The sequence below is a fragment of the Bombus fervidus genome, chromosome 15 (genome assembly GCF_041682495.2).
Source record: "Bombus fervidus isolate BK054 chromosome 15, iyBomFerv1, whole genome shotgun sequence".
Classification (NCBI taxonomy): domain Eukaryota; kingdom Metazoa; phylum Arthropoda; class Insecta; order Hymenoptera; family Apidae; genus Bombus; species Bombus fervidus.
Genome location: NC_091531.1, coordinates 3,669,412 through 3,697,373, shown reverse-complemented (window position 1 = coordinate 3,697,373; position 27,962 = coordinate 3,669,412). Strand labels below are relative to the sequence as shown.

At 26.5% G+C, this 27,962-nt stretch overlaps 6 protein-coding genes across 13 annotated transcripts; 2 read left to right on the top strand and 4 right to left on the bottom strand.

The window, feature by feature from the left end:
• Nucleotides 1-17: 17 nt before the first annotated feature.
• LOC139995298 (uncharacterized) lies at nt 18-2,999 on the bottom strand. Its single transcript, XM_072018647.1, has 4 exons — nt 2,511-2,999; nt 2,290-2,439; nt 1,825-1,992; nt 18-1,715 (listed from the first exon to the last, which is right to left on the bottom strand). Exons 1-4 carry the CDS (start codon nt 2,643-2,645, stop codon nt 1,005-1,007), a joined length of 1,164 nt encoding a protein of 387 aa, XP_071874748.1. The 5' UTR covers nt 2,646-2,999; the 3' UTR covers nt 18-1,004.
• Nucleotides 3,000-3,664: 665 nt separating this feature from the next.
• Nucleotides 3,665-9,945, bottom strand: Cycy (cyclin Y). Its single transcript, XM_072018656.1, has 4 exons — nt 9,015-9,945; nt 8,698-8,918; nt 8,199-8,485; nt 3,665-8,127 (listed from the first exon to the last, which is right to left on the bottom strand). Exons 1-4 carry the CDS (start codon nt 9,244-9,246, stop codon nt 7,839-7,841), a joined length of 1,029 nt encoding a protein of 342 aa, XP_071874757.1. The 5' UTR covers nt 9,247-9,945; the 3' UTR covers nt 3,665-7,838.
• Nucleotides 9,946-10,688: 743 nt separating this feature from the next.
• On the top strand, nt 10,689-12,517 carry Jmjd4 (jumonji domain containing 4). 2 transcript variants are annotated; one of them, XM_072017653.1, is made up of 5 exons: nt 10,724-10,802; nt 10,862-11,108; nt 11,180-11,477; nt 11,556-11,826; nt 11,896-12,517. In XM_072017653.1, the coding sequence occupies exons 2-5, from the start codon at nt 10,874-10,876 to the stop codon at nt 12,349-12,351; spliced, it is 1,260 nt and encodes a 419-aa protein (XP_071873754.1). In that variant the 5' UTR covers nt 10,724-10,802; nt 10,862-10,873; the 3' UTR covers nt 12,352-12,517. The 2 variants fall into 2 exon arrangements, with proteins under 2 accessions (XP_071873753.1, XP_071873754.1); XM_072017652.1 differs by having other exon boundaries at nt 10,689-11,108.
• Nucleotides 12,518-14,028: 1,511 nt separating this feature from the next.
• On the bottom strand, nt 14,029-18,879 carry Pcif1 (Phosphorylated CTD-interacting factor 1). 2 transcript variants are annotated; one of them, XM_072018676.1, is made up of 6 exons: nt 18,561-18,879; nt 17,680-17,962; nt 17,180-17,335; nt 16,965-17,104; nt 15,519-16,883; nt 14,029-15,437 (listed from the first exon to the last, which is right to left on the bottom strand). In XM_072018676.1, exons 2-6 carry the CDS (start codon nt 17,935-17,937, stop codon nt 15,167-15,169), a joined length of 2,190 nt encoding a protein of 729 aa, XP_071874777.1. In that variant the 5' UTR covers nt 17,938-17,962; nt 18,561-18,879; the 3' UTR covers nt 14,029-15,166. The 2 variants fall into 2 exon arrangements, with proteins under 2 accessions (XP_071874777.1, XP_071874779.1); XM_072018678.1 differs by lacking the exons at nt 17,680-17,962; nt 18,561-18,879 and having other exon boundaries at nt 17,172-17,332.
• A 288-nt stretch (nt 18,880-19,167) lies between these two features.
• Nucleotides 19,168-23,148, top strand: Scm (Polycomb protein Scm). 3 transcript variants are annotated; one of them, XM_072018680.1, is made up of 9 exons: nt 19,171-19,323; nt 19,393-19,537; nt 19,699-19,989; nt 20,070-20,302; nt 20,360-20,927; nt 21,006-21,194; nt 21,279-21,845; nt 21,904-22,058; nt 22,181-23,148. In XM_072018680.1, the coding sequence occupies exons 2-9, from the start codon at nt 19,510-19,512 to the stop codon at nt 22,313-22,315; spliced, it is 2,166 nt and encodes a 721-aa protein (XP_071874781.1). In that variant the 5' UTR covers nt 19,171-19,323; nt 19,393-19,509; the 3' UTR covers nt 22,316-23,148. The 3 variants fall into 3 exon arrangements, with proteins under 3 accessions (XP_071874782.1, XP_071874780.1, XP_071874781.1); XM_072018681.1 differs by having other exon boundaries at nt 19,168-19,537; nt 21,012-21,194; XM_072018679.1 differs by having other exon boundaries at nt 19,170-19,537.
• A 2,931-nt stretch (nt 23,149-26,079) lies between these two features.
• LOC139995307 (thioredoxin domain-containing protein 9) lies at nt 26,080-27,920 on the bottom strand. Of its 4 annotated transcripts, none has more exons than XM_072018663.1 (4): nt 27,796-27,920; nt 27,094-27,272; nt 26,693-26,894; nt 26,080-26,587 (listed from the first exon to the last, which is right to left on the bottom strand). In XM_072018663.1, the coding sequence occupies exons 1-4, from the start codon at nt 27,824-27,826 to the stop codon at nt 26,319-26,321; spliced, it is 681 nt and encodes a 226-aa protein (XP_071874764.1). In that variant the 5' UTR covers nt 27,827-27,920; the 3' UTR covers nt 26,080-26,318. The 4 variants fall into 4 exon arrangements, with proteins under 4 accessions (XP_071874764.1, XP_071874763.1, XP_071874766.1 ...); XM_072018662.1 differs by having other exon boundaries at nt 27,746-27,890; XM_072018665.1 differs by lacking the exon at nt 27,796-27,920 and adding an exon at nt 27,451-27,716.
• Between the last annotated feature and the right edge of the window lie 42 nt (nt 27,921-27,962).

Sequence of the window (27,962 nt, the reverse complement as noted above, 5' to 3'; positions counted from 1 at the left end):
TTTTATTTTATTATTAAATTTAATTTTTGTTTGATTTCAATATTATTTTCATTTTTATGTAAATAATAAAATCTTTTTGTGTAGATGACTTTTTCATTTCCAATATTACAAAAAGAATAATGTATTAGTATTAGCTGATATTAGTACATATTTGTTGAAAGTAAAAAGCGCAGGGTACTTGAATGGAAAATTTATAAATAAATTCATATATATTTTTAAAGAGTTTTCTAATTTTATTACATTAATAAACATTTAAATATAAAAAGAAATAAATTTAAGTAAATATTTTAATATACGATAATTAGTAGGTTATTGTATGAATTGTTAATTTTTCTACTAACGATAATGAAAGTATTCTTTTATATAATATTTATAATACCATATCTGATGAGTAAATATAAATGAATTGTTATTACTGTCACATTCAATATATCGTAATAGATGAAATTCCTTATACAGAATAATGACTTAAACCACTACTGGCCATGAAAGAAGCCCCTTATTTGGCTTTGTCCTCCTCTAGATCTCTTAGAAATCAACAGATCTATTATCATCTCTTTCCTTTTCTATTTCATTCTTAAAGCTATAGGCGAGTAGGTTGTATTACAAGTTTTCCAAGCTATGGAGTAAGTTGAACAAGACTGACTTAATTTGTATGTATATAACTTGTATATACATGGAATTATTTATTTACAACAAATAAAAATAAAAGGTATAGAATTATTTACAAAAATTTTTAAATAATAAAGCTTATAAAAAGCATTAACAAATATTGTTAAATTATTAATAATGCATGTTTGAAATTACTTTCTAGAAATTATATATGTGTATAGCATCATTAACAAAATAGAAATGTATATTAATGAAAAGAACTACGTATAATTTTATAATTACCAATATGTATATAACTTAGTTCCGGATTCGGAATATAAATAATTTTGATATTATTTTAAATAAACAATTAACAGTACACTTCAGTAACTCACACAGTCAACTTGTGAAAATTAACCATCATCATATAATAGACTGTGCAGTAATTCAGGAGTCTCTGGTTGTTTTAAGCAAAGCGGTACTTTGTCTTGTACATTTGTAGAATATTTATTTTGTCCTAATTGGCCAAGATCGCGATCCAGAATTGTTTCAATTTCCTCATCAATATATAAAGAATTTTCATATATTTTTGAGGCGTATGAACTACTCTGCTCTGTAGAATTTATAGTTTCGTTTATCGTATTTTGCAATTCGATCTCTGACATGTTAACTGTATGGAAATTATTTAACGTTGTAGGTATATCACAGTCAACTATTTGATCATCGTATTGAGTCTGTCTTCTTATTTCAGTTACAGAACTATGCATTTGATGATACTTCACCTGATGCACTTTTAAATTACCAGTTTGAGAGAATGTTTTTAAACAGAAAGTACAATGATATGGTCTCTCACCAGTGTGGCATCTTGAATGCCTTTGTAACTTATATTTTGTTACAAATTGCTTACCACATTCGGGGCATGTAAATGAATTGCTTTCCATTTGCAGACTTTGATTATTAATAGACTGTTCCATGTCTATGTGAAAATTTATCATATGAGATTTCAAAGAAACTTTATAACGAAACGATTGATGACAATTTGCACATTGAAATAATTTCTTTCCTTCATGTCTTTCTTTATGCTTCATTAAGATTTCTTGTTGATTGAATGACATTTTACAAATCTAAAAAAATATTACTATTTTACTAAAATACAAAAAGATTTTTATAATCTCTTAATGTGTTCAATGTATTCAATTTTGATTTATTTAAATAAACTAAATAATTACGAACATTACAAACAAAAGGTCTTTGTCCAGTATGAATACGTTTATGCCTGTTTAAATGTGATTGACATCTAAAACTTTTAGCACATATTGGGCATGTACTTTTCTTTACTCCCTGCTTGTTTAAGGTATTTTTTGATAGTGTATCACTTTCTTTCAACTGGTATAACATGTCCTGTGAATATAATACTGATATATTTATCCAAAATAAAAAATATTTGTGATATAACAATTAATCTATAATTAAATAGAATACTTTTTACATTAAATGAGCTATTTTGAAGTCATTTTTGGAAATCTTCAATCAAAAATCTGTTGAAATTATATGATATTTTGTGCACATATTATTGATATGAAGTTATTGAAAACTTCAACTTAAAAGATGTGGAAATCAATTTTCTTAATATAAATTATTTTACATTTAAAACAGAATTATACATTTAATTACAAATAGTTAAAAATCATTTTATACTTCTGCAAAATCAATTTCCAAAGATGGGGCTGCAAGTTGTTTCTGCACATTAGCTACCATCAAACAGAACTCATCAAATACATATATCTTTTGTTCGCAATCACTACAAACATATTTGGAAAATGCATCAGAGTTTGAAATATTTATCACCTGTAACAAAAAAGGAGTAAAAATAAATTCTTAAAAAATTATACCTTACAGAAAGTATATTTGAATTATACCTCTTTAGAGAAATATTTATTTATAATCGATATTAGTACAATCCCTTTAACTTTGTCTGTAAACAAATCTGTGCCTTGCTGTTTTTCTTTTCCACAGAGGCGACATAGCCTTAAGTTTGTTTTATGCAACATCATTGTTCTTTTATCATATATACAGTTATAATTTTCCAAAAAATGAGTAAACAAATGCTACGATTGTGTCACAAATCTTTTAAAGTGATACATACAATTATGTATATTATTTCATGTTTTTTATTAAAACATGCACTATCATTATTAATTTAGAAGTTACATGTGTTTTTAAACATTTTTTAGTACACTGTTTTTCAACTTATCTGCATCTGTATACATGTATATACTGACAGATACACACATAGTTAAAGTAAACGCATACCATTCGGTTTTCGTATAATTTAGGTTCTGTATATATGTAACCATATAGGAACTATTTCAACAGTGGTTCTCAACAAAAACAACGTTACACATCCAAAGCTATAAATCGATTACGAAGAAAGAATTACAAGAAAAATCACTTCGTAATGATTTTCAAAAAAAAAAAAAAAAAAGAAAAAATACAGAGAAACAAATATATTATATCGCTAAGAATTATTTTATAAATACTAACAGTATTTCGAAAACATGTATGAATATAAATTTAGTTTTATCACCGATATAAATCTTTTTATTTGGAAGATTACAAATTGTATAGAGGAAATAAACAACTTTAATAAACAAATTGTAGGTTTTTAATTATTTAAAAATTATTCGATATTAGAGACTTTTATATGAAAAGAAAATTGGCTAATAAAACTATTGCGTAATAAAATTATTATGAATATATCTTATATTTCTTTATGCATACATATGTATTTTAAATTCGAAAATTATTCAATATTTTTTATGAATTATTATAAAAAATTATATTTAAAAAATATCAAAATTTTTATTTGATTAAATTTTAAATATAAAGAATGAATTTGTATATAAATATAAACATAATAAATATATGTTTTGTAAAGATATTTCTATTCATGTAAATAAATCACTTGAAAATTTATTAAAAAAAAATTGGGATCATAGAAACTACGTAATTATTTATTTCTAATGTGTATATGAATGAAATTATATTTAGAAAATATATTTGAAATGCAATATTTTCCTTTTTTATTTCTGTTTATTTCTGACAAATCTTAGAAGTTATAATATAAAATATAAATACAAATGCGTATCCCAAGACATTTTCTTAGATACAGTCTATTATTATAAAATATTAGTTTGTTAGAAGTCTATACGAAATATGAAGCAAGTTTGTATTGCATATGTTATATACATTATATATAAGATGCGCTAGAGTTAATCTTTTCGAATATCCCTTTGAAATGTATGACATACATATACACAGAAATACATCTCAGGGGGCACTCATTGTTAAACTTCTTACTTCGTAAATTACTTCTATATATATAAATTGTATTATTTAAATCTTATCAATTACAAAGTCTCTACTTATAAAAAATTTTCATCAAAGAAAGAACTTACATTACTATGGTCTCTTTTTAGTAAATGCATCTATTACTTTCCGAAATATAATTATTAAATTCGTTATTATAACAAGTAATTATAGAATAAATTAAATTTCATAATATCATTATACATCATAAATTTAATTAATATACATCTTGCATGCTATGTAGATTTAATTAAAACGAATAAAAAAGAAAATAATGTCTTTAGATATTAAGTAAGCACAGATAAAATATTAGGAACATTAGAAAATATAGAAAAGAAATAAAAGAAGAGTAATTGTAGTACATAATATGACACACTTTAATAATAGAATGCTTTATAATTAAAACGGATATCTGTTCTGAATATATTAAAGCAATCATATATAAGTCTATAGTAAGTGTATATAACTATGTATCACAATTCATTTCTTTAGAAGCATTACTGCAATATACCACAGAAGTATTATCTTGTAAACTAAGAAAAAATCTTGAAACTGTTGTCAAAATGGAAGACTTGAAAGTTGATACTGTTATACCATTTTCTTCCAAGTACAATATGTTGTACTACAGATATTAACATCTTATTGACCATTGCATTGATACATTATACAAAGCAATGCATTATGAAATAGTAGCAGAACATAAATTAATATTCATTTATATAAATAATCTTTAGAAATAATAATTTAGAGGAATATATATTATACATATACAAATTATATAGAATATTATACAGCGGTCAGGGGTAATAAGTTTCATTAATAAATTTTAAATAAATAACAATTCAGTATTAATATTACAGTAGTCACACGCACACAACAAGGTGTCAATAAAATTACTTCATTTATAATACAACCTTATGAGAAGTACATAGACCAAGTGTATAGCAGTTTATCATAGGACGCAACCAGACTTCGAGATTGTCTTTACAATGCGATTCTATTTATAAAAATAGTTATACTAAAAATAGTTATGCATAAAAAACTGTAAATCTTAATTCTTTGGGAAATAAGAATATTCAAACAAACAAAACTTGTATTGCATATGCTTTTTTGGCTACTTTGAAGCAAGTATTTGGCATGTCTTAATGCATTCATTTATTTACATTTCATCATTTCTCTGTTTACTTTTTTGTTTCATCTTTATAATATATAAAACCAATCCATTTGTTGTAGTAAAAAATATATTTTTTTGTTTTTATGTTCACAAATGAAAAAGTCCTTTTTAGGCAAAAGTGCAGATATGTTAATATTATCCTTATTTCAATACACTATGAATGCCATTCAAAATTACTTATTTGCTATTACATTTTGGCATTATACAATTTCATATTAACACTTAGTTGTTATTTTCTAAATTTCCTTACAATAGTGTGCTCAATTTCTGATAGTAAAGTACAAAAATAAAAATAAACTGCAATTACTTTACAATGATGTATCTGAGATTCAATTAAAAATGTAGATTACTTTAATTTTTATAAAAACAATCAGTTACAATATTAATGTTATCGTACTGCTATTCTTTAACATTCATGTGATCAAATATTACCAAACTATTGTAAATAAATCAAGTGACTCGTTTAAATACATGCATCAATTTAATTACAATTTTTTTTTACAAAATGAGTATAATTTAGAAGTATTCTTTACATGAGAACATTGCACAATAATAAACATAGTCTTTTTTCAGAAATTTAAAAAAAACATAATACATTTCATTGGACTAATTCATCAAAACTTATTGCAATATTTATAGAACATAAAATGCAATAAAAGTTTTATATGTTTTTAGATATTTATATGTATTTCTAAAAGTAATTAAACAAAATATTGAAATTAAAATGTATTAAATTTTTTTGTGAAATATTAATTTTTATTTATGCATATATTTTAAATTCTAATTTTAGTACTAATTTTACAAAGTTGTTAATTAAAAACGACTTTTACTAATTAATTGAATGTAATACTATCACCATTTGAGATAATCAAAAATTATTAAAAATGCAAGTTGCATTTTGCTTATATAAATTGTATAATAAACAGGCTGATCTAAAAATTTTATTAAAATGCTGCAATTGCTACAAATTATTACTTCATTTTATTAATTATAAATCATCATAGACAAATTAATTATTAATATCTCTACACTAATAATCAAAAGTTTTACAAACATAAATTTACATAATTTCTAACTTAACATTGATATATATAAATTGAAAGAGAAAGAGAAACAGTTGCGATTAAGATTTGTTTATATGTAAATGACTGTTTCAAATAATATATTCTTTGTTACTTTTGTAGCTATTATATCTTTTGCTACTATGTCAGAGATAATTACACAAGAAGTAAAGGAATTTGTTAAAATATATTCTTGCCATATTATAATTTAAAAATTACAAATAATATAAATAAATTCATGCCTATATTTATAGAAATGAATTTTACTATTTTTTAAAACAAACATAAGCTCATCAGTATCTTAATAAGATCAAACAGTATAAGGCTATCATATTATATTAATCCTCAGTAATACATCTTTTCAAAATATATAACATTGAAAGTATGAAAGAAAGAGATTAATGATAGTGATGTAACTAGTATGAAATTAGCAATCGAAGCAATATAATATTTGTATAATTTCGTTTAGTTAAAATAAAGGAGAACAATGATAGTTTTTAAATTATTGAAGATTTTGATCATACAAGATGTATATAATCAATTATACATGATTAATAATATGTAATGAATCTTATCTGCACTTTAGAAATGATAATCGATCAAATGATAAATGAAAAATTAATACAAATCATAAACGCAATTTACATTGAAAAAATTTGAAATTTTATATAATGTCTATGCTAATGCTATAAAATATACATTACTTTATATATTCATTACATTTCGCACTAATGTTAATTTAAACTATATATGAACACAAATTTGGAAAAATATTTGAATATAAAAAGGTACTTTACACATATCACGTTAATTAATAAGACTTTACTTACAAATTTCTCAAATATATTTATTGAAATTATTCAAAATAAATTCTATTAAAATGCATAACATTAATGCAAAGAAAATTTGATAAAACTAGATTCAAATTAATTTTTATAACGCGAAATATTTTCATCTTTGTCTATATCATTATTAACAAATTTGTTAGAAGTTTATCTATTAAATCATTTAATTAATTCATAACTATTTTGAATAGAAAATAACTGACGTATATCACAATTTGTTCCTTTTAATCAAAGAAGTTAATTAAAGAGTAAAAACTTTATTATTACTTTTACTTATGTAACATGTGAATAATTTGCTTTAATATGTTAAGAGGTCCCCAATTAAAAAATTAATTTTTCCAGCAACTGTAGGCAATTCTCAATAATTTTATTATTTCTATAAAACATGAATTCAAATTGAAATCAAATTAGAAATATTTTCATAAAAACAAATTTTAACAATTGAAATATATATATATATATATATATACAAATATACATATATATAGATATTACAATATTTTACTATTTTACAAACTGAAACTATAAAAAATGTAGAACTGTGCAATCCAATCAAACAAACATAATTGAAAAGGAATTGAACATTCGTTAAATAATGCTTATAAAACTTGTATTGCATTAAAATACTTAAGTAAAATAATGTACATACAAATTATTGAGTAATAAAAATGATATGCTTATGAAAAATTGAAATTGATTAATACTATATTAGAAATAGGTCTGCAAACCTTTTTCTTGTTCACGTACCTTGATTGAGAATGTATGGATATAAGTAATGTACCTACTTATATCCAAAATTTAGGATAGAATGGCAATACTACGTCTAGGTCCACCTATGCATATGTTATCTAAACTTGACCATCTTTTAATACCAGTACGTAAAGCTTCAGCAGTAACTTTGTCTTCATAAACTCTGGACATAGCTTCCAATTTCTGAGCTTTTTCTTTACTGAGGGGTTCACTAGGGAATGTTAATTCATTTGCTTCTGCGAGTGTGCGAAGATCAAAATAATATTTAGCATACACGCTTGAAGGAACGTTTATATTGAACTGTAGCATTTCCAAGAATTGCCTTTCTAATTCATTCCTAAATAAATATTAAATATTTAATAAAAAATATTTTGAATACATTTGAACATAATATAGATGTCAACTTACATATCTTCTACTGTAATATCTTTAAGAATTTGACAGTAATCTACATTCCATACAGCCTGATCATCCCAAACTTTTGATGCTAATAAAATAGCTCCAAGTACTATTCGTTTCCAATTGGCTGGTGTTATATCTATTTCTGCATAGGTAAGCAGACGTTCTAAGTAAACTAATGTTATGATGGCACATTCAGCGGTAAGTTGAGCAGCATTAAACAATGTCCTCACAAACTTGTAAATTTGTTTATGTTCTGGATTCTGTTTATCATAATCTTCTGAAACACCCTCCCTCTATAAATGAGAGAGACATTATAAATATACTTTTAAACTGCATTTTGTAGAATAATTTATTTTTATACATTCATCTTTTTAAATTTTTGTGTAAAAGGTATAGATTGCTGTATGTTGAACACAAACTAAAAAGCTATAGTGCTTTCCACATATTACATTGTATATCTTTTATCCTTTTGATTTAACAAATAATATATATATAACTAGATTACCGTTAAAGGATGTAGTTTCTCATCAAATATATCAATCTGTCGCTGTGAGGTTCTGTTTTTTATGTGGTAATAAACAGCTAAGGCAACGCATTTTACTGTATTCTTAAGATTTGGTTGTGAAACAGTACTGTCATCTAAATATATTGTACTGCAACTGCTACTCTTTTTTAAAGGCCTTATATCTGCAATTTGGTGCTGACTTTTTTTTCTTACCATGCCATCTAAAAAAGATATATTTTTTAAACAAATTAATAAAAGAAATAATAATAATGCTCTAAAAATAAGTTCAGCCAGTATTTCCAAATAAGTCTATATACTTTCAATAGCTTGTTTCGATCGTTCCATAAAAATAGTGCCAGCACAGGGGTGTAGTGATGGATCTGAGTCCCAGTCTTCTGGTTCACGTTCGCTAATATGTTGTAAATTATTAACACTAATTCCACCTTCTGGTAAATGTTCCTCAAGACCTCGGGTAACACCTTCGGTTCCTAATTCCTTACGTCCAACTTGAGGACTGGAATAAACACAGCAACTACTTTTATTTCCCATTCTTTCAAGAGACTCGTTGATGTCTCCACTCTGTTTCTACCTCCAGTTGAAAGTTCATAAAATATAAATCAAAGTATGATACTCGTTACTATGGTAATTATATGGATGGTATAATCTAAAATTTCTCACGGCACATCCTTCACATGATGCGTTTAGATGACAATCAGCTGGCAAAACTATTCGCGATATAAATATACATTCTTCTTTTACTTTCATCCACATGGATGCTTGAACGCATCCATATAATAATCAAGAAAAAAATATTTGCATCAATTTGCACACAGAAAATTACAATTGAAAATTTGAAGAACCACTTTAGAAATGATTGCAGCTAGTAATATGATAAACGTCTATTGCATTGACAACGCCTTTAAGCACGGTTCATGCCGGTTGATTTATTTGTTTAAATCATCGGTCAGTCAAATTTCATTTCTGCTCGTGTACACGAGCTGTGATACTTTTTGTTCTCGTTGTACGTCATTCTCATTATTACGGAACATTTAATGGGAATATTCCAATACTTTTATGTGTTTATCGCACGCCTTAGTCTACTGTTTTGATGTTGCACATTCATGCATAAAGTATAACGTGTATATACGGTAGAAAGGCTTGACTTCCAGTTTTACCAAGTTTTACCTTGTATGCAAGTTATGTTTTCATTGGTTTTATGACAAAAAGTTTTCTATTTTCTATGGATATCCAGATTTCTTAATATACCTACGTTATCATTGGTCGAAAACTAGGGATTTTCAGAATTTGTTTTATGTACTTACAGCCTTTCGCGCATGTACACATTTGAAATATAAATTATAATATGATCTTTTACGATTGTGAAATTTCTGCTAGAAATGTTACATTAAATATAATTAAAAAGAAAATTGATATTTTCTTTTATAACAAGATTATGTTTTTATAATAAAATAATGCTAAAATACTTCGAATTACTTAAAAATTCTAGATCCAACATTTTGTTACATATGAATTTAACTTGTTAGATATTTAAAAATTATTTTAACATTTTATTCCCATTTTATTTCCCATTTTATAAATCTAAATAAATTTATCTATTATAATATACTTTTTTGAAATTAAATTTAAAAGTAATTTATTAAATATATACTAAGGTATCAAATAACTTTTTTAACCATGTACAAAAACTAATACAAATATGTATAATATTATTTAATGAAATTGTTATATAGTTAAGGCAAGATAATATATACGTAAAATGAATTAAATTGAACGAACAAAATAAATCAACTTTAAGAAAAGAATAGTTTACAACATTGCATGGTTATGTAGCAAACAAAAAGTATTAAATCATAATATCACATAACGATAAATGTAATAATAAATAATAATGATTAAAAATATAACGTACATAACATATACGCATGCGCGTAGATTAACAAAATTTCAAGGTAGTTTTTAATTAGTTTCGTGACATTGTATCCATTCAAAAAAAGTGTCGTAATTTTTTAAAAACAGCTATACATCATTGTCGATTTCTATATTTTAATGTGTACCTATATATGTATATATACGTGTATACATGGGTATGTATATATATGAAAAAATTATAATGAAGTTCGCTTATTATTAAATTTAATTCAAGTAAAAGTGCGCGATGGTACAAGAAGTCGAAGTTCAAAACAGGAGGTTATCTGTTAACAAAAAGACCACTATAATCGATTGGATTGATTATGTTGATACATCGATAACGTACGATGACTTTTTTTCGAAATATTTAATGGAGAATAAACCGTGTATTTTTAAGCCGAATATAACTGAAAATTGGTCGTGTAAAAGACAATGGAATCTAGATGGTGCACCGGATTTCGACGTCCTTGATATATCGTTTGGTAAACAAATTATAAATATTATATTTACTCTACACGCGTATTATTTATTAATTAAAATATTTGTCTTATAGGAGATTGTATAGTACCAGTCGCAGATTGTAAAAAGAGATATTACAATTCACAGTCTAAAGATGATATGAAAATGAAAGATTACTTAGATTATTGGATGGATTATGTAAAAAACAATTATTCAGATTCTATGGCGCTTTTGTATTTAAAGGACTGGCATTGTCAGAAATTATTCCCCAATGCTCCTATGTATACAGTTCCTGAGTATTTTGCATCCGACTGGCTAAATGAATATTACATGGCACATCCTGATTTAAATGATGATTATAGATTTGTATATATGGGCCCAAAAGGAACATGGTAAAAATATACTTTTTAAGCACAAAATTATTAATGTTTGATGTTATGTAAATAAGGTAAACTAGTTTCCACATATAGGACACCATTGCATGCAGATGTATTTGGATCATACAGTTGGTCTGCTAATATAGTTGGAAAGAAACGTTGGTTACTTTTCCCTCCAGGTCAAGAAGATTTTCTTAGAGATATACATGGTCAATTAATATATGATGCAACATCCAAAGAACTTGAAAACTATGCTGTATATAAGGCCTATGATAAGCGATCGATAAAATATATTGATGTAATTCAGAAGGAAGGTGAAATTATATTTGTACCATCTGGCTGGCACCATCAAGTTTGGAATATAGTAAGTATACTTGACTATCATTATTTAAGTTAAGTAATATTCTATACTTATTATGATGCTTATTTTTAGGAGGATACAATTTCTCTCAATCATAATTGGATCAATGGCTGTAATATTATAAATGTGTGGTATGGATTAAAAAAGGAATTAAACTCCGTAATGAAAGAAGTTAGTGACTGTAAAGATATGAGCAATTGGGCAGAACAGTGTCAATTAATATTGAAATCAACGTATGGAATGGATTATAACTTATTCTTTAATTTTCTGACATTTATAGCTAAACGTCGTTTAAGCATGGTTTTAAAAAAAGAGGACGTAATTACCTTTAATAGATATAAACTCGGATTTAGCCATTGCGTATTCGATCTCCATTCAATAAAATTGACATTGATAGACTTTATTAATGATATGGAAGAGAAATCTATTTATTACTTAATTTGTGAAAAACAGCAAGCCCATAAATTGTTGAACAAGCTGTTATTATTTTTGCAATCATATGACTTAACCGAACACTCATCTACATGATAAAAGACAAAAAAATTAAAAATGAAATAAGAAAATAAAAATCTTGTTTCTGTTTATATAAATGTAAATATTATGATGTAAATAATGTAATACATATAATCAACAAATTTTTATATAAATCTGTAAATATTGAATATAAGAAAGTATATAATTTTTAAAAACAAAACGTTAATTTTTTTATTACACCTATTAGAATTGAAAAAAAAGATCTGTAATATATATTTTCATAAATAAAAGTTGTATATTGTAAGTACTGTAAACTATCTAATAAAATAATGAGAAATAAAAAAAGGTAGCAAATTCAATCATATTTTTATTTAAATATTTTTAAATCATAAAATATACTTATATTAAATTTTGTATTATTCTTCATCTAATACTTAACTATGATAAATTGATTAATTTAAGAGTAATAAAAAGTTTTATTAATATACATTACTTTGTGGTAAATATACTTTTCTGTTCATAATTTTAAAAATATTTTATTTTTTATTTCAAAATGTTTCAACCTCTAACACAATATAAATATAAAAATATGACACTGTATTTAAAAAAATGTGATCTTTGAATCTTCAACACTTAAAAATAAAAAATCTTCAGTAAATGACTTCATTGTCAATTGGATAACTTTTATTAGAAACAGTTTTTCAGTTTTTAGAAGTATGAATTATATATAGTTGTATTAATGTAAATATCTTTACATCTAAAAAAAAAGCAGTATTCTAATTTAACAGTAGCAAGTTGCTTTATAAAATGTGGAACTCTACTTGTTTATACTGTGTTTAACAATAATATAATCTTTTTACGAGTATATTTTATTTTCTTTATGGGAGTTTAAGTACTAAAATAGTAAGTGCCCATAAACCTTTTTTTATATTGTCTTATGCCTTACAAATTATATGTGCATAAGTGTCTTATGTCTACATATATACATATACATATTGTACAACTATGTACAATTTACTACTAATAAACATATACAAAATGTATAAGATATGTATAAGTATGTATATTATCTATAAACACAAATAATTGTAAAAACTTATTAGTATCGGGAAAAATATGTATATAGCACAGTTGTTTCTTTCGAATTTATAAAATAAAATTACAAAGTAAATTGTGTGATATTATGTCACATGTGTGTATATAATATCTCTAAATTATTATTTTAAACTGCGTAAAATTACGAATTGATCACCATTTCCTAGAATGACATAAAATGTGTATATTAAGGATTTGCTTATGTAATTAATTGAAAAAGAAAAAAAGTATAAATATAATAGAAATATAATGAAAATATATTGTATGATATTCTTTATATTATTTCTTATATATAATATATACGATTTATATATATATATATATATATATATATTTCACTTAAAGAAAAAGCCATTATATTATTAAAAAGAAATATTTCATTTCATGTGAAAATAATGGTTGTAAACTCTATACTTAATTTGATTTTTTAATACATATATATACAGATGTATTTTCAACTTAAGACACATTTATTTTATGGAACAGTATTTTTTTTATCAATTTATCTTGAACAATTTCATAAATTGAGGGATGAATCATTATAATCCAGTGTTATACAAATTTATAAATCATTTATAATTCAATTATATGTTCGTTTTAAGATTTAAAAATTCATCGAAAAGTAACAAAGATGTCTTCTATAAAAGAAGTTAATATATTTCTGTACATATTTTCTTTTATAAGTTCTATTAAAAATTCATATAAAATATTGCACTGATGATACATTTAGAAAACAGAGTATCTATCGCACTTTGTTATTTCATGTTAAAAGAAACAGATTGTCATGGATAAAAGGTATAAAAAGGGGATATTACTTTAAATTATTTCCATATAAACTAATTTTTCCGATGAAAAACAAGCAAATATAATTATGTATTTCATTATTTACACACGCGGGCACACACGCATACACACTATTGCATTTTCTCATAACTTTTTCATAATAGTACCAATTTTTACTTGCATGGCAAGTACCTCTATTAGGGTATCACGTCTTACAAAGTCTTCTTATTAATTACCAACAATTAACACTATTACAAAGATTAGACTCCACGCAACGTGATTTTGTATCAATTGTCGAATGATGATTTTTTATACCTATATAATAGATACATATTTTTCATTGTGACATCTCACATATTTTTAACATTTTTAACATGTTGGAAATAAGTAAAGAAATTGCACTCTATGATAAACATCACAAAAGAATTATTAAAATTAAGTTATAAATTCTCGCAATTTTTAAAAGAAAAAATTTATATGAAATTTTAGGTAGCATAATAATATTCATTCCATTCATGATAATCAAATAATTTTTCTGTACGCATATGTACACATTGTAAATATCTATTTGTATACCTTCTTTAGATGAAATGAATTTCTTACAGCACATATGATGAATAATATTGAAGTACAGTATCTTTCACAATATAGCGAGATCTCAGTGAATCAAAATTAAGAGTTTCTGTTCTTTATTTTAATAAATTTTTAAGTAATTCGCTTATTTAAATACTCGAACACGTAAATTATATTGCATCTCCGATTTTACAATTATATTCGCTATATCATGAATGTTACCATAATAGGCATAACAGTATTAGCAGAAATCGATGTTTCGTGTTGTTATTATGTTAATTCTGCTACATAAAATGTAATTGTTAAATTACATGCCAAATACATCCTGTAAAAAACTGATTTCTTCAAGAAAAAATTAAAATTAAATTGTTAGACTTATTTTAGTTTTCTTTCCAACTCTCCGAATATTGTTTAAGAATTATATAGGATGCGTGGATAATGTTTGTAACGGTACTGTTGGATTTGTGGGCGTTGTTAAAACAGGGATAGGCGTAGAAGGTATTTGCTGATGTGTTTGTCTTGGTGGTGACAAAAGTTCTTGTCTATCTCGTTCTCTTTCTCTTCCTGGACGCCATGCTTCTAATAATGCTTCGACTCTTTCTTCAGTAGGACCCCAACGAGCAGTACCAGCTGCATTTTGTAACCATACAACTAATGTTCCGTGCGCTGCTCTAATATTAACTTCGCCTCTATAATGCAAAAAGGGTCTTTTGTATGTATTTTTTATTTATTGCTTGAGTAAATATTGAAACCAAAATATTGTAACTTACTTTGGTAATATGTGTTGAAATCCATGTCTATATTCGTGTTCCATTGCAGGTACCACTACTTGTTTGCGCTTAAAATGGCTACTTTCCAATTTGATAAGAGCATTAGGTGCTGGATCCCGCCATTCAGGCAAGAATACCACGAAAGATAAAGGTTCGGTAGAATCAGCCAAAAGACGTTCGAAATGATTAACCATAGCTTCCATAAGTTCTTCGCAATATGGTGGATTAGCTTGAAACGAGCCGCTTACAGGCCTAAAGTCCAAGAAAGGTCCTCTTGATCCAAAATAAGAATCTGTATCAGCAAATGCTGAACAATATTGTCTAAAGTAACAATTTAAAGGGGATGCAAAACATTCAAATGTTACACCGAATGATCGTTGAAGACATTCAAAAACTGTGACAGGCAGAGCCATTTGTGTTGCTTGTCCTTCATTAATTCCAAGATATGTTTGATAACGTTTCAACATACACCAAACACGAGGTAAAAACATTTCGAATTTTTTATCATCGAAGCAATTATATCTATATAGATGTTCTAATTTAGTAAGATGCATGTTATTAATACATGCAGTATCACCATGAAAACGTAACATTGTCTGTTCACGTTCAGGAAGGTAATCCACTTGTGGAAGTCGAGGAGTTGGAAGAGAAAATTGCACAGGATAACACCAAACTTTCCTTTGTGCACTAGCAGGTCCTCCTAGTGGTATAACATTTCCTAAACCATTATCCTTTAATATTTGATTATTTTTATCTTTAACCTTTTTTGCATACTCTGTTGATAAATGATAAATTTTCAGGCAAATACCCTCAACACTAGCTTTTACAGTCTCTGTAAGGTGTGGTTGACATTGTCGTTTTAAGTGTGCAAGACGATCTTGAAAATCGTCAAATGTAGCACCAACTGTTCGTCTCAACCATTGAAATGTGTCTTCTGCATTCCATTTTACAACTTTCCTACTTTCTGACGAAGCTGCTCTTGATTCTATCATCTTTTTTGCAGCCTCTGCGTATCGCGATAGCTGTTTTCTTGCATCACCAGTGAATTTTGGCCGGACTAATTTAATAGGGATATCATTCATAATTTCGCGATACATAGACATAGAAATTTCAGGGAAACACTGACTTGGTAAAAGGGGATCTGAACCACAGTCTATAACTTTTCTTTCCATTAGCCATCTGTTGAAAGAATCTTTTGGAGCATCTATGGATTCACGAGTATGACACAATTCTTGATAGCATTGTCTCAACTTTGCAAGTAAACTACACCGTAATGCTTCTGCTTCAGGATGAACATGAGGTAAATTTGATGGAGCTCTCTCGTATATTATAACATTTGTTGGAATTTCCAAATCCCATGGTCCTCTATCATTAAATTAAAATATATTAGAATTTTTAAAAATTGCTTAATATAAAAATGATATAAATTCAGTCAAGTAAACATACGCTAATACAAATTTCTTTGCAGCTGGAACAACACTATCTTCAGAAGCTCTGCGTTTAAGTGTTCCTCCTGGGGGAATCGTTCCATTTCCAGAAACAGGTGGTACACCGCATATACCAAGTGGATCCGTAATTGGGTCAAACTTGAATATAGATGCAGTTGACACATATAAGTTTATGTTTTTATTAATCTACAACCAAAGGTTATACCTTAGTACCTGAGGTTTCAATGGTGGTATTACCCATAATGATTCTCCAGTTAATTTATTCCAAAAATATGGACGATTTTCTCTTTTACTCCAAAACTTCTTCCATCCTTGTTGCTGAAGTTCAGGTGAAAGTTCAGGTTCTGGGAACGTTCCTGGTGGTGTACCCTGTAATTGAATAGAAATATATAATTTATGGGGAAAAAGTATTATTATATTTGCTTATTAGTTTTCATTATCTTCAAATTATAATTGTATTTCTCAACTCTTTTAGGTAGTTAATCTCCTAGATATAATATTTTCCTTATTTATGAATCTTGTATCTGCATAATCTATCATTTCATTAAAACAAAAAAATATTGCATTTCATTTCACTTTTGAAATATAATTACTAATAGTTTAATCTTTTAATTTTCAACAATTGAATTCTAATATATAAAAGATTAAGTTTTATGTTTTGTACATATAAGCAATTAATAATTTTAGATAATAGATTATAAATAAATATTTACCTGTGTCATTAGACCTGATTGTTGCATATGACCAAGTTGTGAACAATGGTCAGATATATTTTGTGCTGAGCTTAAGATAGGTGTCTGAAGTTTTACAGGAGTAGGAACTATAACTTGTGCAACAGTTGGATTTGCATCTTGTTGTAGCGACTGATGATGATGATGCATAGTAGACAATGAAGATGCAGACTGGCCAGATAAAGTTTCCCAAGAAGAAGTATTTGGTATGTCTTGCTTTCCTCCACTTACTTCATTCATCGTACAACGCACGTTGTGGTAAATACTTTAGCACATATAACACATATGACACAATTATTCTCGTTAATAGATACTTTATAACACATAATTATTACATATGCATATAAAATTTGATCACATTTGTATACTTCTTTATATATGTAACGTTTTCAATGTTTTATTTTTAATATCTTGCAGCAAAATATATTAATCAACACTCCTTGCATTTTGTCTTTTCATAAGTTGCAAAGTAAGTTTTTATATCACAAGATGAAGAATATTATGCTTATAAATACCAAATTTACTTATATATTTAGTAATTACAAGTTATTTATAAACATAAAGGATGAAAGTTTTACACTTTAAAAAAGTAATAAATTTTAGAAAGAACTTTCGTACTCCCTAAAAATATATTAATTTCTTCTTTATTATAACGTGAATTACAAAAGAATGAGTAAAATTGCAACTTTCTTTATGTATTTTTAATAAATTTACGTACGTAAAACTGTTAAAATTATATGACAACATTTCGTGATTCAATGTTTGTTTACATGCCACCAAACCGTTTGATAAATTCGCGAATTTCCGCGACGTAGGATTATGCAAATTTGTAAAAAACATGTAGCCGTTAATGCTGGACTTACTAGTGTCAACAATGTTGCTAATTTGTAGAAAATATACAATAAAACTTAGAATTCATTCATGATTTGTGAGATTTGACGCAACGACCTCCACCCGTGAGATACCATTTGCTTGAACTGAAATTCCAATTCCAACGACAGCAAAGTTAAAGCTTTCTTTACAATGAATGGCAGAATGGCAGATGTTAAAAAAAAGAATACTTCGCATTAAACGAAACATCGAAACGATATGAAGTTTTCGGAGAATATTTAACCAATAATTTGCTTGTTTCATTACATAAATACATAATTACGTATATATTTCACCGCATAAATCAATTAAATGATATTTTATCGTTTTTACGTTTTAATCTTAAGGAGGATAGTTTTGGAATGTATAGTATTATGATTTTTAAATAAACATTAAGCATCGAGGGGAATGGTAGAAATAGTTTTTCGGGAAAGAAAAATTACAAAATGAAAAAAATTATTTTTGTCATTTTATTTGATTAGTAAAAAAAGGTTTCAAACAATTATTATTATTTATTGGTACAAAATTTTAATATGCACAGATTATAGCTTGTGTAATTATAGTATTGATATTCATGTAATGAATCCTTTCTATTACCTTTTTATCTACGGATTGCGCGGCCAAATCAAAGCAATATGGCGGCTTGACATAATAACTTTTGATACGGAATATATTATTTTGATTGTAACGAAATAATCATCACAGAATCCGATTAAATTTTGATTTATGTGAAGGTGTATGAGAAATTATCTGGTGGTACATAAGCTTGACCGTAACCTATTTGCTAGTAGAATAAAAGTGTAACTTTTTTCTGTTTAAAACTAGATGTGCTTCCAAGATTTATTTTATTAATGGATGCAAAGATATCCTTAATTATTAAATTAAAGTAGTAATGTTATGCAATAAGTTTTAGTATCAAATACTGTTTTTCTATGAAGAATTATGTCGTCTACACAAACCAAAATGCGAGGTATATAAATATTAGAATTCAAAGTAACCTTGTACTTTGTAGATTTTTCTCTTTTCTCAATCATTTTTGATTGTAGATATGAATAATTTTTTATTATTGATAACTATTATTATATATGTTATGTTACAATTAATTTAAAACATTGTATCTTTAAAATATAGGTCCTGGAAGACCACCAAAATCAAAAAACTCCTGTACATGGTGCGGAGAAACTAAGCAGCCTCTGAAATATGTTCTTCCAACACAACATGGAAAGAAAGAATTCTGTTCAGAAACTTGTTTATCAGAATTTCGCAAGGCTTATATACGAGGTGCTTGCGTTCAATGCGACAATGTTATCAGAGGTACACCAGTGAGATTAGAGCAAAAGGATGGGCCTACAAAAGACTTTTGCTCCCCATTTTGTTTAAATAAACATCAAAAGAAGGAAGGACAAACGGATATAAAGAAAAGTTAGTAATTTACAAACGTTTAAAAAAAGTTAAAGTATGTGTTAATGTATTTTAATGAGAACTGCATTTTTTTTAAATAGATAATAGGGACCAGTCATCTCCTGCACCATCCCTTGCACCATCGGGATTAATAAGTGGAAATAATATTCCTTCTACAACTCAATCATTTACAAATACAAGTCATACAAATATATCTCACTCCCCATCAACCTCTACTGGTCCATTTCAGTATGAAACGTATCAAACTTTTGATTGGGATCTTTACTTAAAAGAAACAAACAGCCAAGCTGCACCTATAGAATGTTTCAAACAGGTACATTAAATCATAAAAAACGAAAGTATACGTTATAATATTGAAATTATCTTTTAGCATGAGATTCCATCAACTAATGAATTCAAAATGGGTATGAAATTAGAGGCTCTTGATCCTCGTAATTTAACATCAACATGTATCGCGACTGTAGTTGGAGTTCTTGGTCCCCGTCTTAGACTTAGGTTGGATGGTTCAGATAATAAAAATGATTTTTGGCGTTTAGTCGACAGTAATGAAATTAATCCAATTGGTCATTGCGAAAAATCTGGTGGCATGTTGCAACCACCATTGGGCTTCCGAATGAATGCTTCCAGTTGGCCAATGTTTCTTCTGAAAACATTGAATGGTGCTGAAATGGCACCTGCAAAAGTATTTAAACGCGAGCCAAAAACACCGCGTTCTAATATGTTTGAAATTGGACATAAATTGGAAGCCATAGATAAAAAGAATCCACAACTTATTTGCACAGCAACTGTTGGTGCAGTTAAGGAAGACATGATTCATATTACATTTGATGGCTGGCGGGGAGCGTTTGATTATTGGTGTCGTTTTGACTCTAGAGATATCTTCCCTGCTGGTTGGTGTTTTAAAAGTGGTCATCCATTACAGCCACCTAGACAGAAATGTAAGAATTATAATATCTTCCTAACTTATATCATTAAAGTATATATTTTTATTAAGTAATATACATAAATATCTGTAGCGACAGGGCCTAATAGATTTAAGTCTAGGACAAGTAACATCTTACCAGTAATGGCAGTGTCTGGTGGAGGCACTAATGGAGAACCAGCTGTTGCTTTAGTGAGCCCTGCTGGTTCAAGTGCTCCACCACAACCAGCTACAGAACCTGATACTAGTACAGCTAATACCAAACCACATTCTTTAGAGAATGGTATATACTATTTCACTTAAATTTATCTCTTGGTAATTGAATTTATACTTTCTTTTGTCGTTCAATACTTTTATTATGTTACAGTTACAATTTATGTAAATCATAATTGCACATGTGGTCCCTATTTTGATCCTCGTAAAGTAAAGGCAATGCCAGCACAATTTGGTACTGGCCCTATACTAAATGTCACAAGAGATATATTTCAAGCCTTCTTGATGGCAGCAATGAGTCCAAGACAGATGTTGAGTCTGTTAAAACGTGGTGAAGGAGAAACTATAAGCTTAATTTTAGAGAGTAAACCTACTTCTGTTAGGTTACCTATATTTATGGAAGAAGAAGATTTTTATATATACATTAGGCGACAACTTGAGGATCTTTGTGCATGTGAACATATGTTATTTAGAAGGAAAGAACCCTGCAACAAATGTCCAAATACTCAACAACCACAATCCACCAATAGCGAAGAAGCAGTTAATACTGCTACAGCTACAACTAATAGTGCTACTGCAGCAGAAAAACGAAGGTGGTCTCCAAGTCAGCAAAACCTGTCGTCGACTATCCCACAGCAGCAAACACAACAAAATTCTGTACAAAGTATAAACAATTCATCCTCACCAACAGCTGCAAAACAACCACGAAAATCTGTTCCAGGTAATTTCTCTTTTTTAAAAATATTGATAAATAAGTGATATATTATTATTATAATCAGAGCTTGAAGCTGCAACATCCACTACCCAATCTGAAACTTCCACAAATCGCACACCTTCTATTGAACCAGCAGAATGGACTATTGAAGATGTAATACATTATATTGGTGTTACTGATCCTGCATTAGGACAGCATGCAGATTTATTCAGGAAACATGTAAGTTAACATTTTATGTTATTTTATATTTATTTTATAATAGTATTTTTTACAGTGAGTAATAAATTCATTTATATATCAAATAGTACATGCTCAAATCAGTAATCGAAGAAAATTTTCAGGAAATTGATGGGAAAGCTTTGTTACTTTTAAATTCTGATATGATGATGAAATATATGGGATTAAAACTTGGACCAGCACTTAAAATATGCAATTTGGTAAATCGTATTAAAGGTAGAAGGCATATACTTCTATGACTTTATCAAACATCAAACTATGTACAGTGAGTTAAATTGACGTATTACTTCAACTAGCTGGTCAAGTTTGTTTTCATCATTGAGAACAAAATAATATATATAAGTTGTTAAAATAATGTGAATATATTGAGTATAATTTTTCAAAACCTATTCATTCATCGATTAACATAGATTTTAAATAAAAAAGAATCAAAGTTTAATTTTATTTTAGTACTTAAATATTTGTCTTGCTTTAAAAATATGTAAAGTTATATTAATTATATGAATGTAAAATCTTCTTGATAATGAACAAAGTTAAAGATGTCTATAGAAGAATTCTAGAATCTAATTAGACTAGTTGATTCAACTCCAAATGCTAAATAATCAGGTTAAATAACAAAGTTATTTCCTGCAATATGTTTGCCTTTTCTAAACTTTATTGCAATTTTTATATGTTCTCTTGGAAAGACAACTTTTACTAAGTTATCTCAATTTTTTAAGTGAGAACACTCTTTGTGGCATAAAAACAGTGTGAAGTATATTTAGTACAATGATTGTTTTTGCATTTCTTTTTGGATATAAATTGAGTTTGTTATGTTATATAAATATCAGCATAATTATATGTAATTATCTATGAAATATTTCTTATTTGTTAATGTAAAAGTAAACTTTTGTGCATTTTTGTTAAAAAAAAACATAAGTCGTAAGAAACGCATGTACAAAGTGTAATTATTTTTTGTTTCATAACACGTATTTAAGAATGATTATATGTAATTACTTCTTATATGTAGTTACTATCTGTTTTATGATGTACTATTAAAACAAATAATAAGGTATCATTTTATACATGGAAAGGCAATATGTTCTACTTTATATCTTCTATATAAGGCAAAAGATTTAAAACAGACTATCGTTAATGTTAAAATGTAATCACATTTTTCTTACATATTTTTGGCACTTTGTTGTTATTTCTTTTTTCTTTTTTTTATATAAATAATATATATGTAATAAAACACATTTTTAACAAATCTAATTTTGAATATATAATTCGAATAAAGTTGAATTGCCATGTCATATGTGTTTTAGAGAGAACATACGCTTTTATACTTTAAATATATGCGTAAATGTTTATATTTTTTATAATAACAATACTTCTACTTTCATGTAAAAAAGGATTTCTAGATGTTATCTATCCATAATATATTTATTAATGTAATTTCATAAAAATATTTTCTAAAAGTGTGAACAGCGTATAATTCATAAGCAGGGGCATTATAAGGTAATTTATGTAATTTTTTTTACAGTTCTTTTTGCAGATACAGTATTATATATTTGCTTATTTTCATTTATGATATTTTAAAAAATTCTTTTAGTAATTTGTTAAAGTATGTTTATTGCATAGTGTTAACCCTTTGCGGATGAGTGTCGGCTAATAGCCGCCCAAATTTTTTTACCACTGCGGACGCGTGTCGGCATATAGCCGCCTAAATCTATTCACAGTTCCGGACACTTATTTTGAAGTGGCTGGCATAAGTCTATTTTTCTGAGCGATAATCTAATGCGTATTTATGTATGGGTATAATAAACTAAACAATATTATATTTTTGATGAAGGAAAATTATAGATCTTTAGAAATGTTATCTTCCGTTTAACGTAAACTCGAGATGTAGGATGATGGTCGAGTTAAAACGAATTTCAATCTTTTATTAACATTACCAGATGAATCAACAAGCTCTTTATATGTTTTATGTATTTTTTATAATACCTTATACACGATGCCTAAAATATCTAGAAAGAACATGTTCGATAGCGATAGTAGTGATGACGAGCATTATTTTGAACCTAACAAGATAGAAGACGACGATAGTGCTTCAGGCAGTAGAACGAACTCCGTTCAACAAGGAATCGGCTCAGACGTTTCAATATTTCTAGTAATAGTGGCAATGATGATGAACTAAATATTGATGAAAATAATACAAGCCTCGACAATGAATAACGCAAACATTCAACGTGTATATTTTCTTCACTGCATGCGTCAATATCTCTCGTCCACAGCGATGCTCGCTCGTCGAGCAACCCCGTCCGCAAAGGGTTCATAAATATAATTTCCATTTCGATGTGTACATATAAAAAATTTGAATGTGTGCAAAATTATCTCTGTGATACATTGCATAATTATAATATTAAAAATTAGTTATTAAACATGTAAAAAACGTAAGAAATAGAATATTCAAAAAGTTTTAATTTACATTTAACACATTATGAATTTTAAATTATATAAATTTCTTATACATAAATACAAGACATATGTATATAAGTAATAATGATATCAATATATATTCTTAATTAAATTTAATTCAATATAAAAAGAATGATATTAGTAATAAAATGGCTATGAAAAATATCACAATCTATTGTAAAGTAACATAACAAGTTATTCTTTCATGAGTGATTAATCAAATTAGGTTTGATAAATGATAACTAAATGGAGTTGGATCATAAATGAATTTAATAGTTACTTTCAACAATGTTACAATTCCATGCCTTACTTTTTTGTAACATAAGATTAAAATCATTATAATTTTAAAAATATTGCCATTTTTATATATTATTACTTTTTTTAAAGCTATAATTTTAGAAAGGTTTTATAATTGCACAGTAGATATTCTGAATAGCAAAGGTATTTTAGACATTATATCATAATAAAAATTATACAATGAATTGTTTAATTAAAAATATAATTATGTTTGTCTACTCAACTATTTCTTTGAAGTTGATTTATATCTAAATTTTAAATATTTTCATATAATAAACTTTTCATAACACCTCTTTGTCAGTGATGCTCACGTGAGAGAATAAAACTGTGTTAAAAATATATTGTGCTTTTCTTTCATTTCTGTGAAATTTACTTGTAAATACTTGTAATATATATTGGAAAAGTATACGTATATATTTTAATCTAGTACTTGTTTTAATACAATTTTGACATAATTAAACATTTATTAGTCATTCTAGCATATCTTTTTTTAAGCTTAGTTATAAATTGATATAATTTCATATTTTAATAAACTTCTCATATTCCTAGAAAGCGTTTATTTCATCTTTAACATCAAAATATTATACTTTCTTACATCTTACTTTTGGTAGGTTTAAATGATTTAGGAAGAAGATATGTTTAGATTTATTTTATTAATAGTTTTGCTTTATTATATTTATTATATTTAATTGCCTTTGTCCAATTGTATATAATAACTTAGGAATTGTTATTGGTATTAATACACATTTATTTAGTAGTCATAAATTTTTAATATGAAAAGAGAATAATTTGTAAAAAATAAAAATGATTTAAAAAATAATTAAATTAAACTTATTATCATGCCGATGTATATGTGACATAAAATTTGAATATGAATAGAACATTCTTTGAAGTATTGAACAAATTTGAATTATTAAATTAATGAATAATGTTGAAAATTTTCTGAAAACTGTTGTAATTGATAAATAATTTGAAATTTGTTTGAGTGATCACATCTGATTAATAAAAAGATATTTTCTAATATTTCTTAAAATATGAATTTTTATTTTTTTACACATAGGTACACTATCTATATTCATATATTATATTTTTAACTGCAAGTTATTTATTAATATTCATAGCTTCTTTACAAATTATCTTTTGACTTTAGGAGTTACATTGTTTTGGACAGAATTATATAGTACATACTAGTAAGTAAATTTAAGTAAGCTAGTTACAAGTAAGTAATAAAGTTATAAGCAAATTTATTTATAAAAAAAATATTTAAATGTTTATTTCTTAGAAATTTTTTACATTAAAAGATTTATTTTATATATAACAATATTATAAATAAAATAATATATAAATATCTTATGTAATATAGCTATTTTGTATATTAAAATTGTCTTTACTTGTTTAACGATTATTAATTTTTATTAGTTAAATTTTACATATAGGTAAAAGCTTATAAATATTAGCTAATGAATCGTTAAAAATTATGAATTATTTTTAATCTTCATCCGAATCATCAGAATTTAAACTATTAGGTCCTTTGATAGTTTTAGGTTTTGAAACTTGTGATAACCATGGTTTTTTATTATTTTCTGATGACAGGTTCTCTTCAAATGTTATTGCTCCAGAAAGTGAAATTCTATATTCTAATGTTTCAGTTGAAAAATCATCACGATTTCCTAAGTCAGTAAATCCCACAATGTAATCATTAGTTTTACCATTAACAATGAGAGCAATTGTGGGAATAATTTTGATCCTTAAACGTTCTATAAATGTATAATATAGATTAATATTACAAATTTTTAGATTTAAGGAAAGTTTAAGAGAATACACTAAAGAAATATAGAAAATATGGACAATAATTAACTTACCAGTTAAAAATGGACATCGTATTACATTTAACTTACAAAACTTTGCTTCTATATGCTTTTTTGCAAGAATTTTGAGATGATGATCTACTATTTTACATCTTGGGGAATCGTCTTTACAAAATAGGCAAACGATGTTTTGAGATTTTTTTGAAATTTCAAAGAATTCTTTTTCATCATATAATTCTGAATATTCTCCATGACCCTAAAAATAGTCACAAACGTTGAATTAACAATTTTAATTGTATATAAAATTGGATTATTAAATAGTAAATTAAATACTATAAACTGATTAACTAGTTTATCTTTTTCTTATGATAAAAAGATTACATTGATTGCAGGAGGACAGTGTTATTTAGAGATTAAAATACTATATAATAATAAAATACTAAAAGATATACTACCAATGCCAACCAATTCTGCTTTTGTTGTTGAAGCAACTTTAGTTTCTTTAAACGTTGTTCACGCAACTTTTCAAAATCACTAATGTCCAGATTTTCCAACTTTTCTATCTCTGTGTCTAATTGTTTTTCAACGCAGTGAGTTGCTTCTATTATTTTTTGTTGCAAAATAGTCTCCATTTCTACTTAAAAATAAAATTCTGAGAAACTTTTAGGTTATATTATATAAACTTAATATGTAATTTTATATTGCAATGTGAAAAAAGATAAACAGCTTTTATTTTATATTTGAACAAATAAATACTTTTTAATATGTGGATAATTGATACAATATTATAGAATATTTTATTTTTACTGTATTTTAAATTTTAGCAAATAAAGTTTTTCTTACTGATGCGGTTTCGGTTTGACCATATAAGGAATCTACGTTTCTGTCAAATTGTTTATGCGATAGAAAATATGTCTATCCTTGTTGCTTTTATAATTTACTTGATACCATATAAGGCGAGAAAAGTACAAATTTGATAAATCATAAATTTACAAATTGGTCATTTTTCATAAAGATATATTTTAAGTAAACTTTATATGGCATTAAAAATGTCTTACAAAAACAATTAAACGAGGATTTAAAAAATATTGAATACATTAATTATACCAGCACAGTAATACCAACTTAGGTGTTGAATTTCACAGTTGTCGACTTGCCTGACAGTAATAAAGATGGCGGATGTAACATACGAGTAGCTAATGTTTGCTTCGATATCGACGTTAACGATTCTACGAAATAGCCGCGTTGACATATTGTGCGATGTGCATGTGAATGCGTGTGTGCGTGTTTATAGTGAAGTAAATTCTGTTCGAGAAAATATGTT